This window comes from Trichoderma reesei, assembly GCF_000167675.1.
Source record: "Trichoderma reesei QM6a unplaced genomic scaffold TRIREscaffold_39, whole genome shotgun sequence".
In the NCBI taxonomy this organism is placed as follows: Eukaryota; Fungi; Ascomycota; class Sordariomycetes; order Hypocreales; family Hypocreaceae; genus Trichoderma; species Trichoderma reesei.
Genome location: NW_006711186.1, coordinates 43,230 through 66,327, shown reverse-complemented (window position 1 = coordinate 66,327; position 23,098 = coordinate 43,230). Strand labels below are relative to the sequence as shown.

General features: G+C 54.6%; 4 protein-coding genes across 4 annotated transcripts; 1 reads left to right on the top strand and 3 right to left on the bottom strand.

Annotated features, from left to right (window-relative positions):
* Positions 1 to 2,767: 2,767 nt before the first annotated feature.
* TRIREDRAFT_82512 (uncharacterized protein) lies at positions 2,768 to 5,709 on the bottom strand (the record flags this gene model as incomplete). The annotated part of the gene is made up of 2 exons (XM_006969714.1): positions 2,768 to 5,102; positions 5,208 to 5,709. 2 exons carry the CDS (start codon positions 5,707 to 5,709, stop codon positions 3,931 to 3,933), a joined length of 1,674 nt encoding a protein of 557 aa, XP_006969776.1. The 3' UTR covers positions 2,768 to 3,930.
* Positions 5,710 to 13,306: 7,597 nt separating this feature from the next.
* hh4.1 (histone H4) lies at positions 13,307 to 14,219 on the bottom strand. The gene is made up of 3 exons (XM_006969713.1): positions 14,114 to 14,219; positions 13,745 to 13,882; positions 13,307 to 13,677 (listed from the first exon to the last, which is right to left on the bottom strand). Exons 1-3 carry the CDS (start codon positions 14,121 to 14,123, stop codon positions 13,514 to 13,516), a joined length of 312 nt encoding a protein of 103 aa, XP_006969775.1. The 5' UTR covers positions 14,124 to 14,219; the 3' UTR covers positions 13,307 to 13,513.
* Positions 14,220 to 15,848: 1,629 nt separating this feature from the next.
* On the top strand, positions 15,849 to 16,696 carry hh3 (histone H3). Its single transcript, XM_006969721.1, has 2 exons — positions 15,849 to 16,140; positions 16,227 to 16,696. Exons 1-2 carry the CDS (start codon positions 15,928 to 15,930, stop codon positions 16,422 to 16,424), a joined length of 411 nt encoding a protein of 136 aa, XP_006969783.1. The 5' UTR covers positions 15,849 to 15,927; the 3' UTR covers positions 16,425 to 16,696.
* A 623-nt stretch (positions 16,697 to 17,319) lies between these two features.
* TRIREDRAFT_6015 (uncharacterized protein) lies at positions 17,320 to 22,511 on the bottom strand (the record flags this gene model as incomplete). The annotated part of the gene is made up of 3 exons (XM_006969702.1): positions 17,320 to 21,528; positions 21,622 to 22,231; positions 22,330 to 22,511. The coding sequence occupies 3 exons, from the start codon at positions 22,509 to 22,511 to the stop codon at positions 17,320 to 17,322; spliced, it is 5,001 nt and encodes a 1,666-aa protein (XP_006969764.1).
* Positions 22,512 to 23,098: the final 587 nt, after the last annotated feature.

The window sequence follows — 23,098 nt, the reverse complement described above, 5'->3', positions numbered from 1 at the left end:
TTTCGAGCACAGGTTGTCGATGTTTTGGAAAGGGTCGCGGCGTGTATGTAATGGGGAGGGCCACGGGCGCTTCTCGTTTCCATCGACAAAGACGGCGAGGATGCAGATGTGCTTCCGGCAGTTCCAGGATCAGAAAAGTAGTTGGTCAGTTTGCTCACAGAGCTTTGGTTTCCCAGGAAGGAATAATATCGCCTCGCTTATTAATACTCGTTGTCAGTGCCCTTTCCTCAGGTTGACGATGCCTCATTCTGCCACCTATCCCGTATCGCTCCAGGTGGGAAAACGGCCACATCGCGCTGGGGCTGGCCTGGGCCCTCGGAGAGAACGCGATCGATTGGAGTCTCTGTAAGAGTCACCCACTTCCAGTCCTCTGGATCTCGACAGCGTCCCAGCTGGTGGTACGCAGTAATGGTGATCGACCAGCCGTCGACCAGCGGCCCGACAATTATCTGCTCTCCCAATCTAGCTGATACTACACGTCCATATGCGGTACTGATGAGGCTCGCTTCGTAGTTGAACGTTGTGATTTCGTTCACCTCAGCACGCTCAATGGTGGTGACATAGTCAGTCAAGCACACGGTGCAGGCTCCCAGCACGTCTCGACAGGCTCGAAAGGGCGGCAGCGAGCCGTGTGCCTTGTCTCCCTCAGGCTCCAAGAACTCGGGCATCCTGTACAGGCGGCTCCGGTGTGAAAAGTACAAGTCCACCGGATCCGTTGCCGTATGCATGCAGACGCCATGCCGCCCCTCATCAATTGCGTCTCGCAATGTGGCCGCGCTCCCTGCAATCGTATGCGTGGTGCAGATGAATAGTTCATCGTCGATGATCTTTGCGAAGTGATGTTCCTGCCATAATGGTCCACCGCCCCAACTAGGCACCAGGGTGGAACATTCAAGGCGTTCCAGCGGGAGTCCCTTGGGAAAGCCGTAGAAGTGACGATTCATCACAAGGCGTCCGTAGATGTAGTATCTGTTGTGGCATCAGTTGATTGTGTCCAGACTTATGAGAACGATAACATGCGTACAAAACAAACTGGTAGGAGTCGGGAGTTGGATGAAACATCTTCCTCTCGTGGTAGAGAAAGCAGCGGCGGCTTGGCCGGAGAGCACCCAAGACTTTGGGATGCCATTGCTGTGAGAATTGATGGAGTCGGCAGCAGAATGAGCAGTAGAAGAAGGCATCCCCGAGATCTTTTTCCAGTAACAGCAGCAAGCGATGCTTTGAAGCCTCACAGATATTCACTGCGTCCCTGTCGAGGATCGAGGAGAGGGTTTTGCATGTTAGTGATAGGGCGACGAGAGATTCGGGGTAGGGCGAGAGCTGAGATGCAATCAGCAGGAGGATCTCCGCTGGCAGCTGTAGAAGCGGCGAGACGGTCCACAGATTCGAGATGTAAGAAAGGCACTGACCCATCATTAGAAGAGGAATTACAGAATTGGGAGCTGGAATAATAGAGTCAATTGATGGGAGTGTAGTCGGAACAAGAGCCATGACGTGAGTCGCTTGCGAAACTCCAAGTTGAGCAGAGTAATGATACATTGATGGGTGGTGCTGACAAAGCGGCCATACACCGAGCTCACCGTTGTATTATCTACAGATGAAGCCCATCAAAAGAACTTGCAACAGAAGAAAAACGGGAAAGTGAGTGAATAAGACAATAGTTGCTCTTGGTCTTAAAATAGAAAGAGAAATAATTGGTTTGCAGGTTGTCTACAAGTATATACGCTGAATAGTAACCGGCGTGGGTTACGCCATCGCGACCACTATCATAAGACAGTTTGCATCGCTCTCCAAGCACATACGACCATAGGTAGTGGAAAATTCGGGGTCCCGTCTGCTCCCCCATAGACAAGCCACTAACCGGCAGATTAGTAGTCAGGTGGGTGACCACTGGCGAACACCGGCTGTTGTATGTTTTTTTTCGTCCTTTTGTTCTCTTTTCCTCTTTTGCTTTTTGCTCGCTTGATCGAGTGGTGCGATGCCGTTGAATGGTGTGGTGAGAATGGAGGTGTATTGTGTGGTGGGGATAGAAGATTCGAGGACTCGAAAGATGCACCTAAACACTGTTCTATAATAGCATGCGGCCTCCTAAAACAGTGAGCAACTAATTCGCTAATTCAGTAAAACTACCTAAGCATATTCTACTTGTTACACATTGAATCTCCCCTTACATATCTACTGAAACTGTCAGGCGAAGGTCCTGTTATGCAAGATGCTTTCCATTCTGACTCACAGCGCCCGCCAATGCAAACAAAACACATCCACATCATCCACAAGACAGCGCAGACACACTCCCATAAGTAACTTCACACAATCGTAAATGACTCTATGAATACTAGGCCAAACCGACATTTCCTCAAACTCCAAATCATACCACAATGCACACAACTCATCCCATCCATCACATGCAAAGCACCTCACTACTACTCTAATTGCGGCCACATGTGATTCATGCATGAGCCGCAGTAGGTACAGGGCTGGATGTGGAGAAGCGCCTCTAGCGCTCAGCCTCACAACGTGTCCAAGTACCCTCGTACCAAGCAGACAGCTCACATCAAGATATCAGGGTCGTACACTCATATGTTCACTGCCAGATAATCAACAATCATGCCATTGGGTTTTCACTATGCGCGGAATAAGTTGTCAAGTATATTTCATGAGGGCTTTCAATTTACAGCCATGATAGGCTGGTATACTAGTGTACATGGTTCTTTTTGTCTATCCAAAGATTTTGCAATCAAGAAAAAAATCCAAATACAAATATTCGTGACAGGCTTCTTCATTCGCAACCCGCTCTTGCTCAGCCCGCTTGTGCGCCCATGCCCTCATGATTGCCAAAGCAAAGTCTAATTCGACGTCCAATGCAACGGCCCGTGCATAGAGAATCCAGTCTGGTGGACCTTTCTTGATAATAATACACTTCCCTCAAAAAGGGGAAACAGAAGAATCGAATCGATGATGCTGAGAAAGCAGGCTGCTCGTTGATCTAGAAAGGAAAAGGAAAAGGAAGCCCTATACCCATGCCGCCGTCCAGTGCGGCCCCGCTTCCATGTGCAACAAATGAAGTAATAGCCAGTAGTACAGTTGATGTCGATGATGATGAAAGCCAGTGATGCACAAGTGTGTAAGCAGCAGGTCGTCGAGACAAAAGGAAACGGACAATTGCAACGGAGTTGCAACTGTGGGTGTTCATCGTGATCGCGTAGCATCATTGAGGGCAGAGAACGGCCATAGCAAGGAGGGGCGTGGGCGTAAACTTGGCGAGCAAGCCCCTCCCTATCTCCAAGCCAGCATGAGGTTGGCGCGACGGAGCCTGCTGCGAGGGGGGACGATCGCGGTGTGGTTTCGTCTCACCTGCGACGGGCGGCATCATCGAACGCACAGCATCGCAGAGGGCTGTCGTCATTGCTGTCATTGAGCAAGCCAGGCGCGTCGAGGTCGACGAGAAATCAGGGCACGGGCGACCGGGGGGGTGATGTCAGCGGTGGAGGTGGCATGAGGTCAAATGACGTCAGCGCCGCCGACTCGCCAACCAAGACCCTGCAGCTGCAGCAGGACCCTGAGCCCCACTCGGCGACCGCTGGGACACGCCAGCTAGGGGACAGAGAACGCCAGAGAAGACACTGGCAGCTTCCCATTGGCCCCCGCACGGGAGCCGGGGCACAGCGCCAGGATCGCCCATCTTCGATTTGCGTGCCCTTCCCAAGCCTAATCGTGCGCCATCACCGTCGTTGACGTTGTGCTTGACGTTTTCTGATGCTGTCTCTCCCCGCCAGCGCCCCCCCCTCCACCACAAACGGAGGACGTCATGTAGTAGGAACCGTCCTGCACAAGTTTGTGTGGTTTATCGCTGGTATTGGGCGTTTCTGCGAGGGAATGTAGATTGCGCAGGAAGGAAAACTTGGTGCCGCCGGTTCATCGCCCACCACTTCAAGCCCCACCGCGGCGTCGGTGCTTGCCGGGGAGCTCGACGTCTGGGTGACAGACACGATAGTGTCTTGTCAGCGCATCAGCGCGACTAAACGTCTTCTCCTCCGTGCACAGGTTGCAGTGCACCTTTTGCTTCTTGGCGTTGTGAATCGTATCCTCGTGCCGTGTCAGGTCGTACGGCCGCGAGAAGATGGTATTGCACGGCTTCCCCGTGCTCGGGTTGATGCGATCGCAGCGGTGGGGTCCGGCCTGGCTGTTGAGGAGGCTCGAGGTCATGCCCATGTGGTCGTGGTGCGGGCGGGCACTTGCAAGCCCGTGCGACTGGCGGTGGCCCTCGCGCTTGTGTTTCTGCAACAGACTGGGCGTCTCAAACCGTAGAGTGCAGCCGTGATATGTGCATGTGTATGTGCCTCCGTCCGCGTTGGCGCCAGCCGGCCGGCTCTGGGGAGCAGGGGTGTTGTAAGAGGCAGATCCGGTTGAGTTGGAGTCTGCCGGGCTCAGCTGCGAGGCGGATGCGCCTTGGCTGGTGGGCGGGTAAGGGATAAACGGGTATCGCTGCGGCACCTGGACCTGGGCGTGCTGCGGCAAGTTGTGCATGTGATCGCCCTGGCCGTAGTTGGGAGCTCCTGCTCCTGTAGCGGAGCCGTTTGCGCCTCCCTCGGACACTATCCTGCCCATGTGGTCCATGCCAAAGTTGATTGGAGTCTGAGAGAAGAGGGGCATGTTGGACTCCTCGCCCGACTCGTTGAACTCGAGCACGGCATCCTTGGGCGAGATGGTCTGGGGCGTTCCGGGCTGTGTCGTCTTGGCCATCTGCTGCTGGAAGAAGTGGGCGTCGTGCTGGCCATTGCGGTCCTGGGCGGCCATTCGCGGCTGAGAGTTGACAGCCATGGCGCCCTGGGAGGCAGCCCAGTCGTGCAGTGGCGAAGGGGCAAGTGGGGACCCGTGGCGGAAGGGAGAGATGTCTCGAGAAATGCTCGAGGCGGGCGAATGGCGCATCGTGTTGAGGTGCTGGCTATTGGCGGCACTGATGCGCTGGTTAAAGACGTCGCTGGGGGCGGTCGTCACCTGGCTCTGCTGAGGCGACGAGGTGATTGTGAAATTTGGGTTGTAGAGCTCGTCGCCGTAGACGTCTGTCATTGTGCGGTCGAGCTTGGGGACGGGACCGTTGCCTTGACCTGCAAGCCAATATGATGAGTCGTGGTGATCATTATGGCGGTGATTGTGGTGGTGGTGGTGGTGGTTGTTGTTATTGTCGTTGGGGTGTCGTAGCCTACCTTGCCTTCGCCTGTCAATCAGGTCCATCTCGCCGGTGATGGGCGTGGCCGGCGAGTCGCCCGCTATTGAGCTTGCCACAGAGGCAGGATGAGATCTTGTCAAGCCATTGGCGAACTCGGGGGCGGGGAGGAGGTTGCGATCCTGTCGCGGCTTCTGGTGGTGATTGCCGGTCGGGAGGGAGACGGGATAGGCCATGTCGGTGACGGAGGCGTTGTCGAGGTGGTGGAAGTTTGAGTAAGGCGGCATCGTCTTGGCCAGGTGATGGTAGTAGGGGCTGGCTGAGGTCATGGCAGACATGTCGTGCGAGTGCATGTCCATGAAGCCGTCACCATTGGCGTCGGTAACGGCGATGTGAGGGTTCGCGATGTGCGAGTTGAAGGGCGACGCCGGCCCCGTGGAGCCGAGGGACGACAAAGAGGACTCGCGCTGGTGAGGGAGACGGCCGAACTTTGAAGGAGTCGAGAAGCGAGCGGCGGTGTCCCAGGAAGAGTCAGGCCGCATCGAGTCTGACGGGAAGGCAGAGGCGATGGCGGCGTTGAGATACTCGAGATTGGCCGATGAGAGCTCCGAGGACGAGAAGGACGATGGCGAGAACTCAAAGTCGTTGTCGGCCTGGCCAAAGGCGAAGTCGTCGAAGAGCAGGTTGTTGGTGTGTTGGTTCTGGTCGTTGCTGCTGTCAATGTCGCTGTTGTTGAAATCACCAAACTGATGATGCTGCTGCTGCTGTTGCTGTTGGTCTTGCTGTTGCTGTTGTTGTTGTTGAAAGTGTTGATATTGTGTAGGATTTTGGTCCACTGATAGCATGGTTGAGAAAGGTTAGAGGTTTGTATGGGGTATTGCAAGTTTCCATCTTTGACCGGCGATGTGGCGAAACGACTTTCTTTTATATCGTCCAAGACGTCGCAGGCCCCAAGCCCGGGTCGGCCGGTTTCGTCAAGAGCGACGCAGACATCCGGGAAAGGAGGGGCGTGGGCGGTGCTGGTGGAGGGGGCGTGCAGAACTGGGGTCCCTAAGGGGGGTGCGATAAGGCCAACGCGATGGACCCACTATTGAAAAACAAATACCTAGTAGAGGAAAAAAGCAAAAAAAAAAAAAAAAAAGAGGCCCATCATTCGGGCTGCGAGCAAGGAGCCGTGCGCACCCCCCCAGGACCCCTCCTGCCCTTTGACTTGTTCTCTGCCTCTCTCTCGCAGGTTCGACCGGACCCTGCAAGAACCTGCCGACAGGGTCAACCGGGGAGCCGCGGCTTGCTACTCCTAGTACTGTACCTAGGTTCCTTACCTTACGGTAGAGGAGAGCAGCAGGGACGGGTGCTGGTACATGTACCTGGGCCGCTTGTACCTGCCGCCGTAGCGTTGAGCACGTTTGGTAATCCGGACGCTGGGGATCTGGCCCCGGGGGCCGGTGGATGACACCTTGGACACACACAGCAGCTACCTGGGCGTGAGGTACTCGTACCCTCGTACTCGTTCAGGTAATGTAAGTACCTACGTACCTACCTACTAGTTGAAGCAGTAGGTAGAAACTGGCATTCCTTGGAACTGCGTTGGCTGAAGCAGTGAATGATGAATGGCTCTGGCTGATCAATTGGCATCAGCGGCGCCTGATAGGGCAATGCGGTCCGCAGGCTTTTGGCAAGCCAGGAACCTGGCCATCTATGATACAATCGAGGTCCAGCGCAGCTGCGCGCGAGTATGACTAACTTCGTCAGTCATTTGTCATGCATACGAGCAGCTGGATGGCAGTGACGGTATGAACGTCGTCAGTTGCGTATAGCGTGCTGTGTGTCGGTTTGTAGCATGGTGACCACTCGACACGCTGCAGAGTGCTAGACTTCGAGCAGATTCTAGTCAGACTAGCTGCGAGGTGTTGGGAGAAGGGAGCAGTCTAGATGCCATCGTATGAAAGCAGCGTGTGTGTGTGTGTGTGTGTGTGTGTGTGTGTCTTTTGTCACCTCGTCATCCCCGCCAACCAGTCATCCATTCAGTGTCATTCTGTGTGGCAGTTAGTCGTACCTGGTCGCAGGCGGGAGGTGGTGGTCATAATAAGGTAAGCAGGCGAAAAGTGATAAACCCAGAGAATCAGATGGACGGCGATAAAGGGGAGTCGGCCAATAAAAAAAAATTCGTCCTGGAATCACTGCTGCAATGGCACCCGCGCTGCATCGAAAGCCATCGAATAGCATCGTATCGTTGCAGGCATCGTGTGCTGGGTTTTTTTCGCCCTCCTGTGGGTTGACTGACTGAAGGCGTCGCGCGGCCTCTGCTCGGCATGTCCACCGGTCCGTCGTCCGGCACAAGCCAAGCCACCTGAGGCGTGCCCCCCCAGATTGCACAGCCGCGGAGAAGAACGTGCTGTGGCTTGTCCCTGTGGCGTCTCTGCCGTACAAGGTTAGGTTTCTCCGTGCCTCTCAGCCTGTCCCGTCTCCTTGGCTTTTGGCTGAGACTGTCATTCATCATCTTATCATTTGCCGAGGATATGCGCCTGGCTGGTGTAAGCCACATGGACATGCGAGCCCGTACATTCTTGGTGGGAAAGCTATGTATCTTGATATTAGTGATGAGCTGGTGCCATACCTACACACTTACACAGCAGGGAAGCCGATGGCGTTCTAGAATTTTCCCACTTCCTGTTTGAGTTTGTAGAGGCCTCTGGTCTCTCACGGAATTTCCCTTTCTTTTCGGTGATAAGGGGCATGGAACGTTTCTCCGGCAATACAAGCAAGGCTTTTCAAGGCACTACCTATCATCAATGGCAGCTATTTACTAAGCTTGGCAAGTCTGGCAACTACCAACGGCAAAAGGAAAAAGAAGAAAAAAGCTGCAACAAAACTAGTACTTAGTTGGATGTGACGTATCAGCCAGCATATCGGGCTCGTATGGGGGAGCATGCTGCAGCAACTTGGTCACTCTGTTCTTGTGCACTCTTTTGATGGCCCGGTCGAATGGAATCCTTATTACAGCAGGACGTTCCATATTCTCATTGGCCTCAGCCACAGGGTCTTGACGCCGGGAGAGATGGATTTTTCTGGTTGCTGCTATTTCCCCTTTCAGCGAATTGCATAAGGTACATAGGTAACACGGGAACATGCTTCAGGTACAAAGTCGAGGCAGTTCTAATAAAAGAAAAGAAACACTTAAACCTTGACTGCGACAATTAGTCACATGATGATTCTCACTGAAAAGCAAACTTCCCCCATACTTTCCCGTCTACTAAGGTATACTATCCCTTACTGAGTGTGCACGGGCGAGGTTCGCTGACCAAAGAAGGAACGAGAGACGATTACTAATGGGGGCGTGTCTGCATGAAGAAAATTCAATATCATTCTTATTACCTGGCATTCAATAAGTCATGATTTAGCAGTCTTTTCTCATCATCTGTCAGGTTTTGTCAAAAGTCTAACTGGAAAAAGAAGTAGACAGGAAAAAATGGACAGACGTGCACCTGTTTGCTCATCCCATGAAACTGCTGTGGAATCGGGTGATGGTCGTGCCCTGGCCATGACTGGTTGCGTGACATATGCATGCGTGGCTCGTTGCACCTTGCGCCAAGTACCTCACCTTGCACACCCGATCCCAAGCGCCTGGACTGTCTTAAGCTGCTACCTAGGTACCTTACTACTATACGAAGTGCAACAAGGAGGTGTGCTGAACAGGCAGAATCGGTACAACAACAAACAAGGAGGAAGCTGAGAAAAAATTTTCACGTCTCCTGCATATCAGGCACACGAGCAAAGGGGAACGAAACATCAGCCAAAAAAAAAAAATTCGGTTTGTCTGCAAACCTGCAGAAGCTGGTGCAATGCAAGACAGCACTTCTTTTGCTTCTATTTTTTCCGAGTCGGGCAGGCCGACCTTGGCCTTTGCTGGGTCGGAGACGTCCGGCTGGCGGCGGGCCAATCAGCGGCCAGCCCTGCGCAAACTCAGCCACACCTCCCGCGATCTGGTACCCGTCTCTCTCTGCCTGTCTGTCTCGCTGTCTCGCTGTCTCTGGTACACTAACGCCTGTCCAGGCTCTTGCTGCATGCCGGCACTAAGAATCGGCAGGGGGGGGAGTGTATCGGAGACCCAAGTTGAACCTAGGTAGGCTGAAGAGGGAGGGAGGCAGACAGACGGCAGCCAGATTCGTTCTCGGCCTGATCGACATGCAGAGCTCTGCGGACATTCGGGCTGGGGGAAGAAGGAAGAGCAGCTTGAGCAGTGAGGAACGGAAAGTTGTGTCCGACGATGCTGGAGCGCCTGTGCTCTCAACCCCTGTTTTTTGGACCGGACGCCGACCTGGATCTCGAACCCGACCTTGTCTTTCGGTGCTACAGTATTACAGTACTTGACACGACTGCAGGCAGCGCATGTGGACTGATGTTTTGAAGTGAACTGAGAGGTATTACAGCAAACCCATGCGCGGCTGAGATGCGCCGGGCGGCAGATGAGAGCTGCTACCTGGTACTATACCTAAGATAATAAGGTACCCAAGGTACCTAGTCTCATGTACAGTCCATGCCGCGTACGAATACGCGTACGTGTACTCCGGACGACGCAAACCCACCTGCACCTGCACTCTTTGCAATGCCGACTGCGGCAACGGACACCTTCAGAGTAAGTACCTACTCGTACTATGTAAAGAGATGTCGCGAGTTAGTAGAGCCACACCATAACCAAACCCCTGGGATGAGGGCTACCTACCTAGTCCAGCGTCGGGGACCCTTTTTTTTTCTAATTCTCCCACCACAGCCTCGTGATCTGCGTAGCCGGCCAGCTCGGACCCAGGTCGGGGAATCTGGGACGCTCCTCTTCTCAGGTTCTCAATGCAGTGCGGACCTTGTCGCTGCCCCGGAACCGCGGGTCCCCGAATGGCTTTGGCTTTCCGCTTTGACTCGATTGCTGGCCCTTTTCTCGCTCTCGTTCTGCTCGCCATCTCTTGCCTCTTTTCGGACTCGGCCCAGTTCGCACCAAGTCCGCAGATTCTTTGGCTGACTCATTGATTGGTCGAGAGTTTTATCGGCTCTGCGAGATTCCATGGCAATTGTCGTTTCTGCCTTGAGAGGGCTACGGGGGGCACGGCAACGGGTGTCGGGAGTACTAGCAGTGACAGCCCAGGACTGGGGTTTTTTTTTTTTTCGCCGCGCGGCGGAACGGCAAGTCGATTGGTTCCCGCCGACATCTCCGGTGTTGATCTTTTACTCTTGTATTGGATATTATGGCTCTTTGGCTCTTTGGCTCATCTAGGTAGGTTGATGGACACGTACCTACGGACTCGGTGGCATTGGTAATGTAATGGCACAATTGGGTGTTGGACGTTGAGGAGCTGAGCTGGCAGGGTGTTGATGGAGCGTTCCAGCTGAAGTTGGGGATATCTACTAGTTTGGTATTATTCTGCAGTCAGCTCCGCGAACTACTAGGTAGTAGCACGTCTTGTGATGGACTGTTGGCTGCAATAGCCAACAGTATATCGAGTCCAACATGCAATGTTCAATATACTGCAACAAAACAACCGATGCGGTCTACAGAAGATCCGCCGCAACGGAGCATGCTAGCCAGGTTGGACGCATCGCGCCTCGGCTTCATCAGCCCAGAATGACACTGCACCATGCGACAAGTAGCTACAGACGGTATTGAACAGTCGCAACAGAGCATGACTGCTGCCTTGAGGTGTCTCGGCCCTGTTGATGGAATCTCCGATGAGCCGGCATACTGCCTACAGCCATCACCTTGACGGAGCATAGACGCCAGATCTGATACCGATGTCGCAGCTCAGACCATCCCCGTTGCCGCCGCTTAAGCGTCCCCCGACCGATCCTAGGTTCTTTCTTCTTCGTTGGTGACATGCATCCCCCTCTCTTTCGGACTTGATTCTCGAATCAATCGAGTAGCGACTTTCTCGATTCAGTCAATGCTCTCCCCGACTTACCTCGGCAGTTGCTCCCTCAGACCTCTGGAGTTTCTTCTCCGGCCATATGCTCTTCAGAAGGTCTGGTCGGGTCGGGTCTCGCCTCTCGACCTCGAATCCTGTCACATGGGGGGCAGGAAAGGCCGCCGCTTCGCTCCACCTGCTCGGATCGTCTTTACCCGCCGCGATGCAGATCCGGTCTAGACCTTGATTCCCAAGCTTGGCTTCCCACTCATAGTAGGTATCTGGTACAAAGTACAGGTATCTTGTACATTCTGGTCATTGCCACGTGGAGGGGATTTATTTCGGGATTCCAAGACACGGAGATGCAATAGACAGCAACACAGCCTCGAGTCTCGCTTGTACATACACCTTCACATGAAAACGAACTACCTATCCATCACATATCACATATCAGAATCCTTCCATCTTTCTAGAATCTATCTGCTCTACTCTGCATCTTGAAAAAATTTTCCTTGTTCAGATTCTGTTTTCGCTCTGCATCGGCAGGCCCGTCGAAACAAGCCGCAGCAGCGCGCATGTTTTAGAGGGAGAAAAAAAAAGAAAAGCTGCAGCTTGCCCTGCAGATGGGGGTGTAGTAGGTAGGCTTCTATTATACGGTACACCTAGGTACCTAGTACTACTATTTCTGCCAACTCCCTGCACTCACTGCATGCATATGCAGGTGCAGGCAGGTGCGTCTGTGCTTCCAGGTTCCCTCCTCTGCCTTCTTCCCCCTGTAATAATGCCTTACACCAACCCAAAGAGATCGGATGGAAAAGTTTTGAACATGAAGCCAACCCTGGTTCAGCTGTGAGGATGCCAAGATGCCACTGCCGACTCTTGATTCTCGCAAATGCCCGACACATGCGCCGTTGGTTTTGCTCTATGTACATCGATTTACCCGATTTATATCGACCTTCCGCTGTGCAGGGATACGAGACTCAGGCCTTCAAGAGTCGCAGAGACGCAGAGGAGGGGGTGTCAGGCTAGTAAACAGAGAGGTGGTCGTCCATTCTCCCCAAAAGTCGACAACCCCGGACCTGCACCTTCATTGGACGGCAATCAACTTTTTTTTTTTTTTCTTCCTCTCCTTCCATGCGTGTTGCTTCTCCTTTTCCTCTGCTTTGATACAAGTATGAGTAATTCAGTCCGTCAGGTTGACAGCATCAGCACCCAATCGCCTACCATCGGCTGAACCGCTTTTCTCCCCCCTCCCTTGGGCGATTTCTGGCTGGGATCATTTTGGCTCGTGATCGTGATAGAGAGAGGCAGCCCTGAGAGAGAGAGCCTTGGGACCCAGTGAAGCGCATAAGCGATCGAGCACATGACACGGTCGAGCCAGGACATCGTCTTTTTTTTGCATCGTTGGCATGGTTCATTCAGGTTGTGATTCAGAAGCCCGATGAAGTGCCGTGATTCTTACTGTATTTGCTCGAGGAGAAGAAATGGATACATGTGAGTCACGACGAATGAGTTGGAGGCCTTGTCGATGATGGCATCATATATTATTGGACGTGTTGTATCGGTTCTCATTAATGCGCTGTCCATGACTGACTGACTGCATCATCATATTGGGTCCATCATAGTGAAACCATGGATACTATAGGGTTCGGATGTTGGGCATTGACGTTGTGCTGCCCGTTGCAACACCGCGTATCCGTTCCTATCTATACATGAAGCTCGGACACGGCATCAAGAGATGTAGATGTGCTGTCCAGCATGGCTTCGCATATTCGATAGTGATGCGTCTCCACGTCTGGCCCCATTTCGCCACGGGCGGTGCAGTTCAACATCCGTTCAAGTTGCAGCCATCTAGTAGGTATCCAGACATTACTCCGATACAGAATCCAACACGTATGCCATATCCGAAGAGCTGCACCCACACAGACGGTCGTAGGCAGTGATGCCGAGACCATACAGCGAGTCATGGCCCTCGATATCAACCTCGAGCATTCGTACGCAGACACATAAGGCTCGTCTGCCTGTTCGCACAAGCTCCGTATTCGGCTTGGTAGTTTGCGTTCAGAGAGCATCGACGCGTCACGCGTCACGGGAACAACACAACACAACATTCGCCTCCCCCCTCTGGCCGGATACTACTACTGGGTAGATACGCAGCGGGCGGTGAGTCATGCACGTCTACAACATACTTGAACGCGCTTCACGGTCGGAGAACCGATATCCACAAATCATGCAAGAGATGTTGTTTGTATAATGTGATGCTGTATTTCAAGGCCACCACTGAATAAGTCTCAATAAGTCCCCCTCTCGGAGGTCACCCATTTCCCGGTACGTAGACGTTGTACAGTACAAAAACACTCAAAAAGCAATGACCCGCGCCCATAGTTGAAGAAAGCCCAATCATAACAAACACGCGAACAAGACATGATATCGAAGCGACGCAGTGGCACAGCGCTTAGCCACCGAAACCGTACAGGGTGCGGCCCTGTCGTTTCAGGGCGTAGACAACGTCTAGTGATGTGACGGTCTTGCGCTTGGCGTGCTCGGTGTATGTGACGGCATCACGGATGACACCCTCGAGGAAGGACTTGAGGACACCTCGGGTCTCCTCGTAGATCACTGCAGAGCTGGTTAGAGACTGTGGCCATGATGCTTGTTATAGAGCTGAATGTGGGTAGAAGCTTACTGGCAGAGATACGCTTGACACCACCACGACGAGCGAGACGTCGGATGGCGGGCTTGGTAATGCCCTGGATGTTGTCACGAAGAATCTTGCGGTGACGCTTGGCACCACCCTTGCCGAGGCCCTTGCCGCCCTTGCCGCCTGTAGATGGATATGTCAGTCAACCGTTGAACACCTAAGTGTATGCAGTAGTGATGGTGGTGTAGGTGGAAGCTGGCGAGACGCGTCAAGGCATGAGGCTGAGCTGAGCCGAGCTGAGCCGACAGGCGACAGCCATGCAGCGCGTCGCAGCCACGGAGGATGGCGATGGATGGTGAAAATAGATATGCAGATGCAGATGCAGATGGTAAGGCTGAGGACAAGGTCACTTACGTCCAGTCATGATGGTTGATGTGGGTTGTGGTGGTGTTGGGGAATCAACGGAGATGTGCGTAAAGGCAAGATGATGCAGATGGAGATGTTGTTTGATAAACGGACAAAGTCGCAGATAAAAGAGGGGAGAAGAAGGTTCCAGGAGTGGCAACACGCCAGCTTAAGTAGCAGCGGCCCAGATCACTGATCGGATTCGGATAGAGGGCGAAAAAAAGGGAAAGGCGGCTAAAAAAAATCGGGGTGTGGGGCTGATTTGGTTTCTCTTTTTTTTTTTTTTCTTATTCCTTTTTTTTTTTCGGTTTGGCGCAGTGATTCACTGTCAGACAAAGGAAGGGAGGGGGGGGAGAATGGGACAATCAGACACGAGACGCGGCTGGAGGTACGTACCGGCGCGGGTTGGCGGTTGCGGGTGGGGGGGGCATCACAGGAGAAGGAACGAGGCAAGGTAAACAAGGTCGACACGTCCCAACCACGGCGTCTCACTTTATTGTTTTTTTGACGAGCCTAGACTTGTTCTGTCTGGTGCAGTTCGGGCACATGAGGTTGATAGGTAGTTCGTGGAAGGTGCCCTCGATGGCAAGCGTAAAGGAGCTGGATCGTTTGGTTGATGATGTCAGTGACTGCTGCTTGTCTGTTGGAGCTGCCGGTAGCTTGGCTGCTCTGCTTCCTTCCATGTGGAGAGCTTATTTCCATTGGTCGTAAAGGTACCAGATTGATACTCTTTGAGTCTGTCAAGATGTAGAGCTGGCATATTGCCAGCACTCGGTGATGAGATGAGGTGGTGTTGATTAAGTGAAATCCTCGTACGGGTGCATCCTGCAGTTGTGTTGCTCTATTGCTTCTTCATATCCGTTACAGATAGATTCTTCGCATTCAACTATATTCTCGATAGCATACAGCATTGCTAGTTATAGCATATTCTGCAATATCACATAACTCTTGTATCTCACACATGCTTAGTTGCAGGTATTGAGGTCTTGAGTTCATGTAGTTGAGGCATACACAAATTAATGAGATATAGTAAAATAAACACCATACATCCAAACAACACCGCAACGAACGAAACACGAAAATCCAATACTACTACTACGTGCATCACAATGCTTGACCTCTTAAAAGAACATACGCATCCCCGCAAAGCCACATCATGTCACAAGACCTTTCAATATAGATCTCGCATCGTGCATCCAGGGTAAGCCGAGATGCTTCCCTCGCCCCCCTCAGGCACAGAAGTAGGTACCGCATCGCATGTAGTACCGCAAGCACCTCGCAAATCGAGCCTAAACCGCAACCGTGGAAAAAAACATGCCGCCCATTAGCCAATCAGAAAAAAGCAAACGCAGCAGCCACCTGCATTTCCCTCATTTTCCCTTCGCCTTGCATCAGAAAGTGGATCCATCCCAGCGTTCCACACAAAGAAAGAAAGGAAGCAAAGAAGGAACGGAGGACTGGGTGGGGCAGCCAGAAAAAAGCGAGACAGAACAGCGCTAAAGCGCCCTATTTTTTTTTTTCTCTATCGCTGCTGCACAGCACCTGCCTCCCGCACGTATTTTTTATTTTCTTTATCCCCCTCCACCAACCCCAAAACGCGCCAAAAAAAAGAGAGCAAGAGACAACGCACGGTCCACCGCGCAATCCCAGATCAGCCGCCACCGCAGCCTGGCGCTAGGCTCAACTATTAAAGCTCCTGCCCCCCGCCCGCAAGTCCGGAATTTCTCCTTTCTGCATCGCCCATCTTTTTCTCGCCCTTCTTCCCCACCACAGTTTCATCACTACAAACAACAACACCAAACAATCACACATCATCATTCACAATGGCCCGCACCAAGCAGACCGCCCGCAAGTCCACTGGTGGCAAGGCTCCCCGCAAGCAGCTTGCCTCCAAGGCTGCCCGCAAGAGCGCTCCCTCCACCGGAGGTGTCAAGAAGCCTCACCGTTACAAGCCCGGTACCGTCGCTCTCCGTGAGATTCGACGATACCAGAAGTCGACTGAGCTCCTGATCCGCAAGCTCCCCTTCCAGCGTCTGGTAAGCATCACCACCATCATCATCACAAGGCATCATCGCCGTCATCATTAGACATCAAACATCCGCTAACTCTCCATCGTCAACAGGTCCGTGAAATCGCCCAGGACTTCAAGAGCGACCTCCGCTTCCAGTCGTCCGCCATCGGCGCCCTCCAGGAGTCTGTCGAGTCCTACCTCGTCTCCCTCTTCGAGGACACCAACCTGTGCGCCATCCACGCCAAGCGTGTCACCATCCAGTCCAAGGACATCCAGCTCGCCCGCCGCCTCCGCGGTGAGCGCAACTAAGCGAAGCCCAGCGATGACTTTGTTTTCACCAACTTCTGGGAAGGGGATACAACGGACGTTGAGGGTCATGACTTTCTGCTTTTCATCACAATGAGTGTTTCTGGGGTCACAAAGGGATAATCAAGGCGTTCACAAATGAGATGTTTTTTTAACCTGCTTTACTATTCCCCATTATGGTTCGGAATGTATATTACCAGTGCAGTTTCAGGGAATAAACGCACTGCATCAATGCGAAACGAGGCTTTCACGGCCTCTAGTTTTCACAATCTTTGAAAAATCAACGCGTCCATCTTCGCCTGTGATGTCTATCCTTACCCATGTCTCCTTTTGGCTTCGCGCCCGTGACCGTAGAATCGCGCCATCGCCTCTGCCGGGATTAGGCAGCAACGGCAAAAAGGACGCGCTCCCAGCACTGACGCGATGCCTGCATCCTTTGTCTCCCAAGTCGTGACCGTGTAGTGACTCCATTGCCAGCACTACCTAATGCACTTGTCCGGCTCATCGTGATTTTTCCGGGATGTCCCTCGAATTGTTGTCTGCAAATGCATGACACGAGCCTTGAACTGACTCTGTAGATGGTAATAGTTCAACAGGTGTCTTGACCAGCAACCCAGCCATGGTGTCGAGTACTATAGATTTGGTCTCGCTTCACCACGACTTTGGTCCATCACATCGTCGACATTCATCTCCACAAGTTGATTGAACCGTCTCCAGAGTACCATTTGCTTTTTTTGTTACTTGAAAAAATCCTAGGCCTAGTCTACATTCTCCATGATTAAATACAGTGAGCAATTCATACAGCGACATATCATCTCCATTCCCCCCCCCTCTCTCTCTCCCTCCATGGATCATCATCTCCATCTCTAACCTTTTTTCTTTTCTTTCTTTTTTCTTCTTATGCCAGCGCATTCACATAGTACGTCGGAAGCTGCGTCAAGACGTCGAAGCCGCCGGTGCCGACCCGGCCCAGCTTGCCCATGACGAGGCGGCTGCTGGGCGTCGTCAGGTCGTCCCAGTCGCCGTCCATGAGGGCGTCCTTGAGGAAGCCGAGCGTCGTCTCGAAGCTCATCTTGGTAAAGGGGCTGACGTTGCCGCGCAGGCCCATGCGGCTAAAGGCCGTGAAGTCGCCGTTGCGCGTCATGTGGTCGGCAATGAGGTTGAGGTGGCGGTTGTCGACCTTGATGCCGTGGCCGCCAAAGACGCCCGACAGCTCCTGCACGATGTTGCCGCGGCACGCCTCGACGCCGTAGACGTCGAGCACGGCGGCGATGTCGTTGGTCTGGATGCGGTGCGGGTCGATGAAGTCGCTGTAGCGCTGCATCGCCCGCAGGTTGACGCCCGTCGTGTTGATGACCGTCTGGCCCTTCTCCTGCGACACCAGGCACGACTCCACGCCCGCCACCTGCTGCACCACCGTCTGCCGCACCGCGTCCTCGACAATGTTGAGCATCAGCACCTTGGGGATGTTGACGTCGAACTCGAGCGTCACGTTGCACCACTCGCCGCCCCGGTCGTCGCACTGGAAGTCCGTCACCTCGGCGTACGCGTTGAGCACGCGCTCCGTCCGCAGCTTGGCCGACCATGACTGAGGGGCCTTGGTCTCGTCGCCTTCGTCATCACCCTCATCTTCATCATCGTCTTCCTTCTTCCTTCGTGATGATGATGATGATGCTGCTGCTGCTGCTGCCTCTTCGTCGTCGTCGTCGTCGTCTGACACATCGTACTCTGCCCCCTTGGATAGGTCCTTTTGGATCGCATCGTCATCCTCGTCATTGGGTCCGTAGGAGACGGCCTCGCTCCGGTTCGCTCGGTTCTTGGCACCGGTGGCGTCGTCGTCGTCATCCTCGTCGGCATCGTCATCGTCGTCCCGGCCGCCCTCCGCTGCTCCCTCCGGCCTGGCCGTCTCGACAACGCCTGCTTTGACGCCAACCTCGGGAGTCGCCGTCGTCGACTGGCTCTGCCGCTTCTTGACCTCTCGCTTCAGGATGGACAGGATGTTGCGCAGCAGCTTCTTCTCCACCGTCGTCATAATGTCCGAGACGGTGACGGCATACGTGCTGGAATACTCGGAGCCGGGGAAGAACTTGAGCTTGATCTTGTAGATCTTGGCGAGGCCGCGCAGCTTGCCCTTGCCCACCAATTCCTCCACCACGATGCCGTCCAGCACCTGGCTCAACCGCAGCACGCTGATGGACTTGGCAAAGATTTCCGTGTCGTGCTGGGACAGCTCGGGGTTGGGATACAGCGTCATTGCGGGCGTGGAAATCGTCCTGCTGGCCGTCATCAGGATTTCTCTCAGACGGGGGATACCCAGCGTCACGTTCTTGGCCGAGTGGCCGGCCAAGTGGAAGGTGTTGAGCGTCATCTGCGTCGACGGCTCGCCCACGGACTGGCCGGCGACGATGCCCACGGCCTCTCCGGGCTCGACCAGCGACCGCAGGTACTTCATGGCGAAGAGCATCTCCGCGTTCTTCTTGTTGAGCGTCACCTTCTGCTGGAGAGGCGCCTTGTCCTGGCTGTTCTTCTCCCGCACGAGCCCGTCGGGGTTCTCCCGGATGTAGTCCGTCATGGCCTCGTAGAACGTCTCGGAAGTGGCAAAGGCGTTGGTGGCCGGATCGAAGCTGGCCGTCAGGGGATCCTTTCCTTTCCGGTCTCCGGCCTTGGCGTGGCGCACGGCGCTCTTCATGTACTTTTGGAACGCCTGGCGGTTGGCGCCCAGGCGCTCGCCGACCTTGGGGTCGTACTTGAGCTGCGCCGCCTCTGAGGTGACGTTTTGCAGGATGAACCGGAAGTCCTTTAGGTAGTTTTGCTTCGTGACGTCCAGTCCGTCCTCACCATAGAGGAACTGGATCAGCGAGCCGTCCGCGTCCCTCACGGATGTGTCGTAGTTGACCGTCAGACCCTCCATTCCCTTGATGATGCAGCGCTGCAGGTAGCCTGAACGCGATGTCTTCACGGCCGTGTCAATCAGACCCTCTCGTCCGGCCATGTGATGGAAGTAGTACTCCTGTGGCCGGATACCCGTCAAGAATCGGTTGACAATGTAGCCGCCCGCCCGAATGTTGGTATCGAATGGCCGGAAGCTGGGCAGCGTCTTGCCGCTCACCATGACCGGCACACGCCTACCCTCCAGAACCTGCTGTCCCAGGTTACAAGAGATGAGGGACGCGTTGACACGGGATCCCTTGGCACCGGAAGTGGTCATGACCTGCATCTGGTTCTTGGGGAAGTTCTTCTCGAGGCCGTTGGGGATCAGGGCCTTTTGTACCGCGTCCGTAATGTCCTTTGAGCCCTGGTTCATGAGCAAATCGAGACCCTCCTGCTTGCTGTCGTCGCGCATGACCTCCTCGAGGCGCTCCAGCAGCAGCGGGTTCTGGGCGTCCTCTTGGTTTTCCAGCGAGACGTAGCTCGACGCAATCTTGAGCCCCAGCTTGTCGGCCGCGAGGAGCTCTCGCCGTCGCGCCGCCTCTCCCTCCGCCGTCAGCCTCAGGTCGTCCATTCCACAGGAAAAGGCTCGCATGCCGAGGTATCTTGTGAGCAGCCGACCCAGGGCACTGAGCAGCTTGCCGGCGATGGCGGGTCCGTAGATTTCGTGCACGGCGTGTATCATACCGCTTGAGCTGGGTCCGATCTGAGACTTGTCGAGGATTCCCGTTATGAACTCGCCATCCTGTATCAGCACGACGCCCTCCTCCGACCCGGCGCCCCATTGCTCGGCCTTGAGCTGGGCGTTTTCAGACATGGTCAGGCCTCCGCAGTTGGGCGGCCTCATGTTGGCCAGGATTGTGCTGATGACCTGCTTGCCCGTCCACCGGGGCGCCGGCTTGATGATGGCGGGCGGCGGCAGCTGGATCCGCTCCCCAAGAATGTGGCCGCTCTCGGGACGGAGGGCGCTGTAGATGAGCTGCTGGAAGTCGCTGCGGTTGAAGAAGGTGTCGCGGCTGCAGAGGGCGACGGACACGGAGATGTGATCCTGGATCAGACCTCTCAGGGGCTTTCCCGCGGTACCCGACAGGTACTGGTGGTCGGTGTCGGCAATCTGCAGGGCCTCGACGCGGGCGACCTCGTTCTGCGGGAAGTGCATGTTCATCTCGTCGCCGTCAAAGTCGGCATTGTACGTGTTGCAGTTGGCGTAGTGCATGCGAATCGTCTTCTCGCCGGGCAGGACGCGGACCCGGTGGCCCATGATGGACGGCTTGTGCAGCGTGGGCTGGCGGTTCATCAGGACGACGTCGCCGTTGGTGAGGTGCCGGTGGACCTTCTTGTTCCTCGTGCGCGCCGAGTTGCTGTTGGTGGGCGCCAGCAGCTGGTTCGCGAGAGAGATGCGGTCGTCGACAGACTTGTTGCGCAGGTTGACAATCTGGCCATTTTCGTTCTCAATGGCAAAGGCGCCGGGCCACTTGTCGACGCCGTTGATCACCGCCTGCTGCATATCCTTGAAGTTATGACTAGTAACGGGCTCGGGATAGGTCAACTTCTTGGCAAACACCGGGGGGACACCAATCTCGTTGGTCTCGATGTTGGGGTCGGGGGAGATGACACTTCGCGCAGCGTAGTTGACACGCTTTCCCATCATATTCTTGCGGAAAAGACCCTCCTTCTTCTCGAGCAACTGCTTGATTCCGTCTTCGGTTCGCGCGGCGGCGGCGCCTTGAACAGGGTTCTTGTTCTTGTCGATGAGCGAGTTGACTGCGTCCTGAAGCTCCGTCCAGGCCTGATGCATGCTCGCCATGTCCGACGTCTTTTCCTCCAGGCCCTTGTAGACACGGGCAATTCTTGAGCAGCAACCCAAGATGTTCTTGTAGAGGGCGTTTTGCTGGGCTTCGGAGATTTGCGAGTCTCCCGTGCGGGCCTCTGGTCGGAATCGGTTCGGCGGCACCAGGACGACTGTGATGAAGAACATGTCGGGAGTGACCTTCTGTGAGCTCTGCGTCGGAGGCTTGGCATTGTATACGAGTGAGAGAAGATCCTGCTCTTTCCTGAACAATTCCTCCAGTCTCGCCCGCACTTCCATGGAGCTAATGTATCTCTGGGCGCCCTCTTCTGGAATATCATCGTCATCGTCGTCGTCGTCGTAGTGGTCTGCGTCTCCCATCTCGACATCCTGTGTCTCCGAAGCGGGCGCGTTCCCGGAGCCATTCGTCTGGATAGCGTGCCCGTTGGGCTTCTTTGTCATCGCCCTGCGATGGTGATGTACTCGTGTCATGGCGTCGCCAAACTTGAGCGCCTTCTGCGCCATCTTTGCCTTTTCTTTTGACGAGAGAGCCTTTTCAAAGATCTTGACAAACCGATCCTTTCGGTAGGTCGGGGAAATGCCTCCACAGCTGGAGCACTCGCGCTTCTTGATGATATCGGCGAGGAACTCCTTGATAATTTCGCGGCGCATCTCGGTGGCGCCCTCATGCTTGCCCTTCTTGGCCTCGCCCCTCTTCATCTTGATGCCCTGGAGGCATTGGCGGACGTACTTTTCTCGCTGTCGAGTCACGCCATCCGAGCCAGAGTTGTCCTCCTCGGCCTCGCTGTCTCCCTCACCAATAGCCTCTCGTATCTCCACGGCCAGGTCGTTCTCGCCAATGGTGGCCACCATGTGTGCTTCGTGTATCAGGCCATGGTGCAGGAGGCGCAGCTGACAGGTGTATTTGTGTAGGTCCTTGGGAGGCAGACGGAAGCCCTTGCAGTAGACGCACGTCGCTCGCAGTAATCGGTAGGCCTGGTCAAGGAAGACCGGGTGATATACGGGGACCGGCAGCTGGATGTGGCCTGGATGTCCCGGGCAGTTGTTCTGGTTCAGGTTGCAGGTAGCGCATCTGGCATGACGGTTAGAAGCTTGGAAGCCATGTCACCAAAGCAATTCACGAGCCCCTGCCCCCCTCTTGGACAGAGGCCGGCCAAGGAAGGTACTCACGGTGCGTCGCCCCATGATCCCAGAGCCGGATCGTACAGGCCGCCGGGCACCGGGTTGAGCAGGTTGTCAAAGGTGCTCTCGTTCTCGATGCGCTTGACGGAGATGGCCTGGATCTCCTTGGCGGAGAGGAAGGTGAACTCGACGCTCTCCACCTCGGAGGCAACCGGCTGCGCGATATTCATGGCGAATTCGGGATCGGGGACGGGCAATTGATCGATCCTGGCGAGCCTCGTCGTCGAGCGGCCATGCCAGTGTTTTACAGCAAACTGGCGGGCGTTGGCGAGAGCTGCTGGCGCCACTAGAATTTTTTGGCGGTGGACCATGGCAGAATTTTAGGCCTGCTGGTGGGCGGCATGGCGTGTGTCCCCACTGGAACTGGAACCTGTTGATAGTAGTAATCGAGATGCAATCGGGCTGATGATACTAGATAGACGACCAGATTGCAGACGAAATAGAGAGGGGAAAAGAAGTTGGCAGAGCTCAAGGTTGGGAAATCAAAGATTCTTTTCTCTGTTGTTGTTGTTGTTGTTGTATCAGTTGCATTTGTGTGGCAGTCACTTCAGCTTCTGTGGAGGCTCCTGCTCTCCCGCTCTACCGCATCCAATCGATCTCCCCCACGAGGCTGCGAAATCTGAGCCAGATCTGAGAAGAGCACCATCAGCCCTCAAGGTGCTGCTGCTGCTGAAGAAGAAGAAGACCTTCTCACCTCTTCACCCACACACAACCGAAGCGCGGAACGGAAGAACGAAACGGAAGACGAAACGAAGCG

Excerpts from the sequence above, each read along its gene's own strand:
- hh4.1 (XM_006969713.1), bottom strand. Across the intron at positions 13,678-13,744 it reads TGTCAAGCGTATCTCTGCCA|TGATCTACGAGGAGACCCGA; the intron begins GTAAGCTTCTAC and ends CCAGCTCTGCAG.
- hh3 (XM_006969721.1), top strand. The coding sequence starts at position 15,928 with ATGGCCCGCACCAAGCAGACCGCCCGCAAGTCCACTGGTGGCAAGGCT. Across the intron at positions 16,141-16,226 it reads AGCTCCCCTTCCAGCGTCTG|GTCCGTGAAATCGCCCAGGA; the intron begins GTAAGCATCACC and ends CATCGTCAACAG.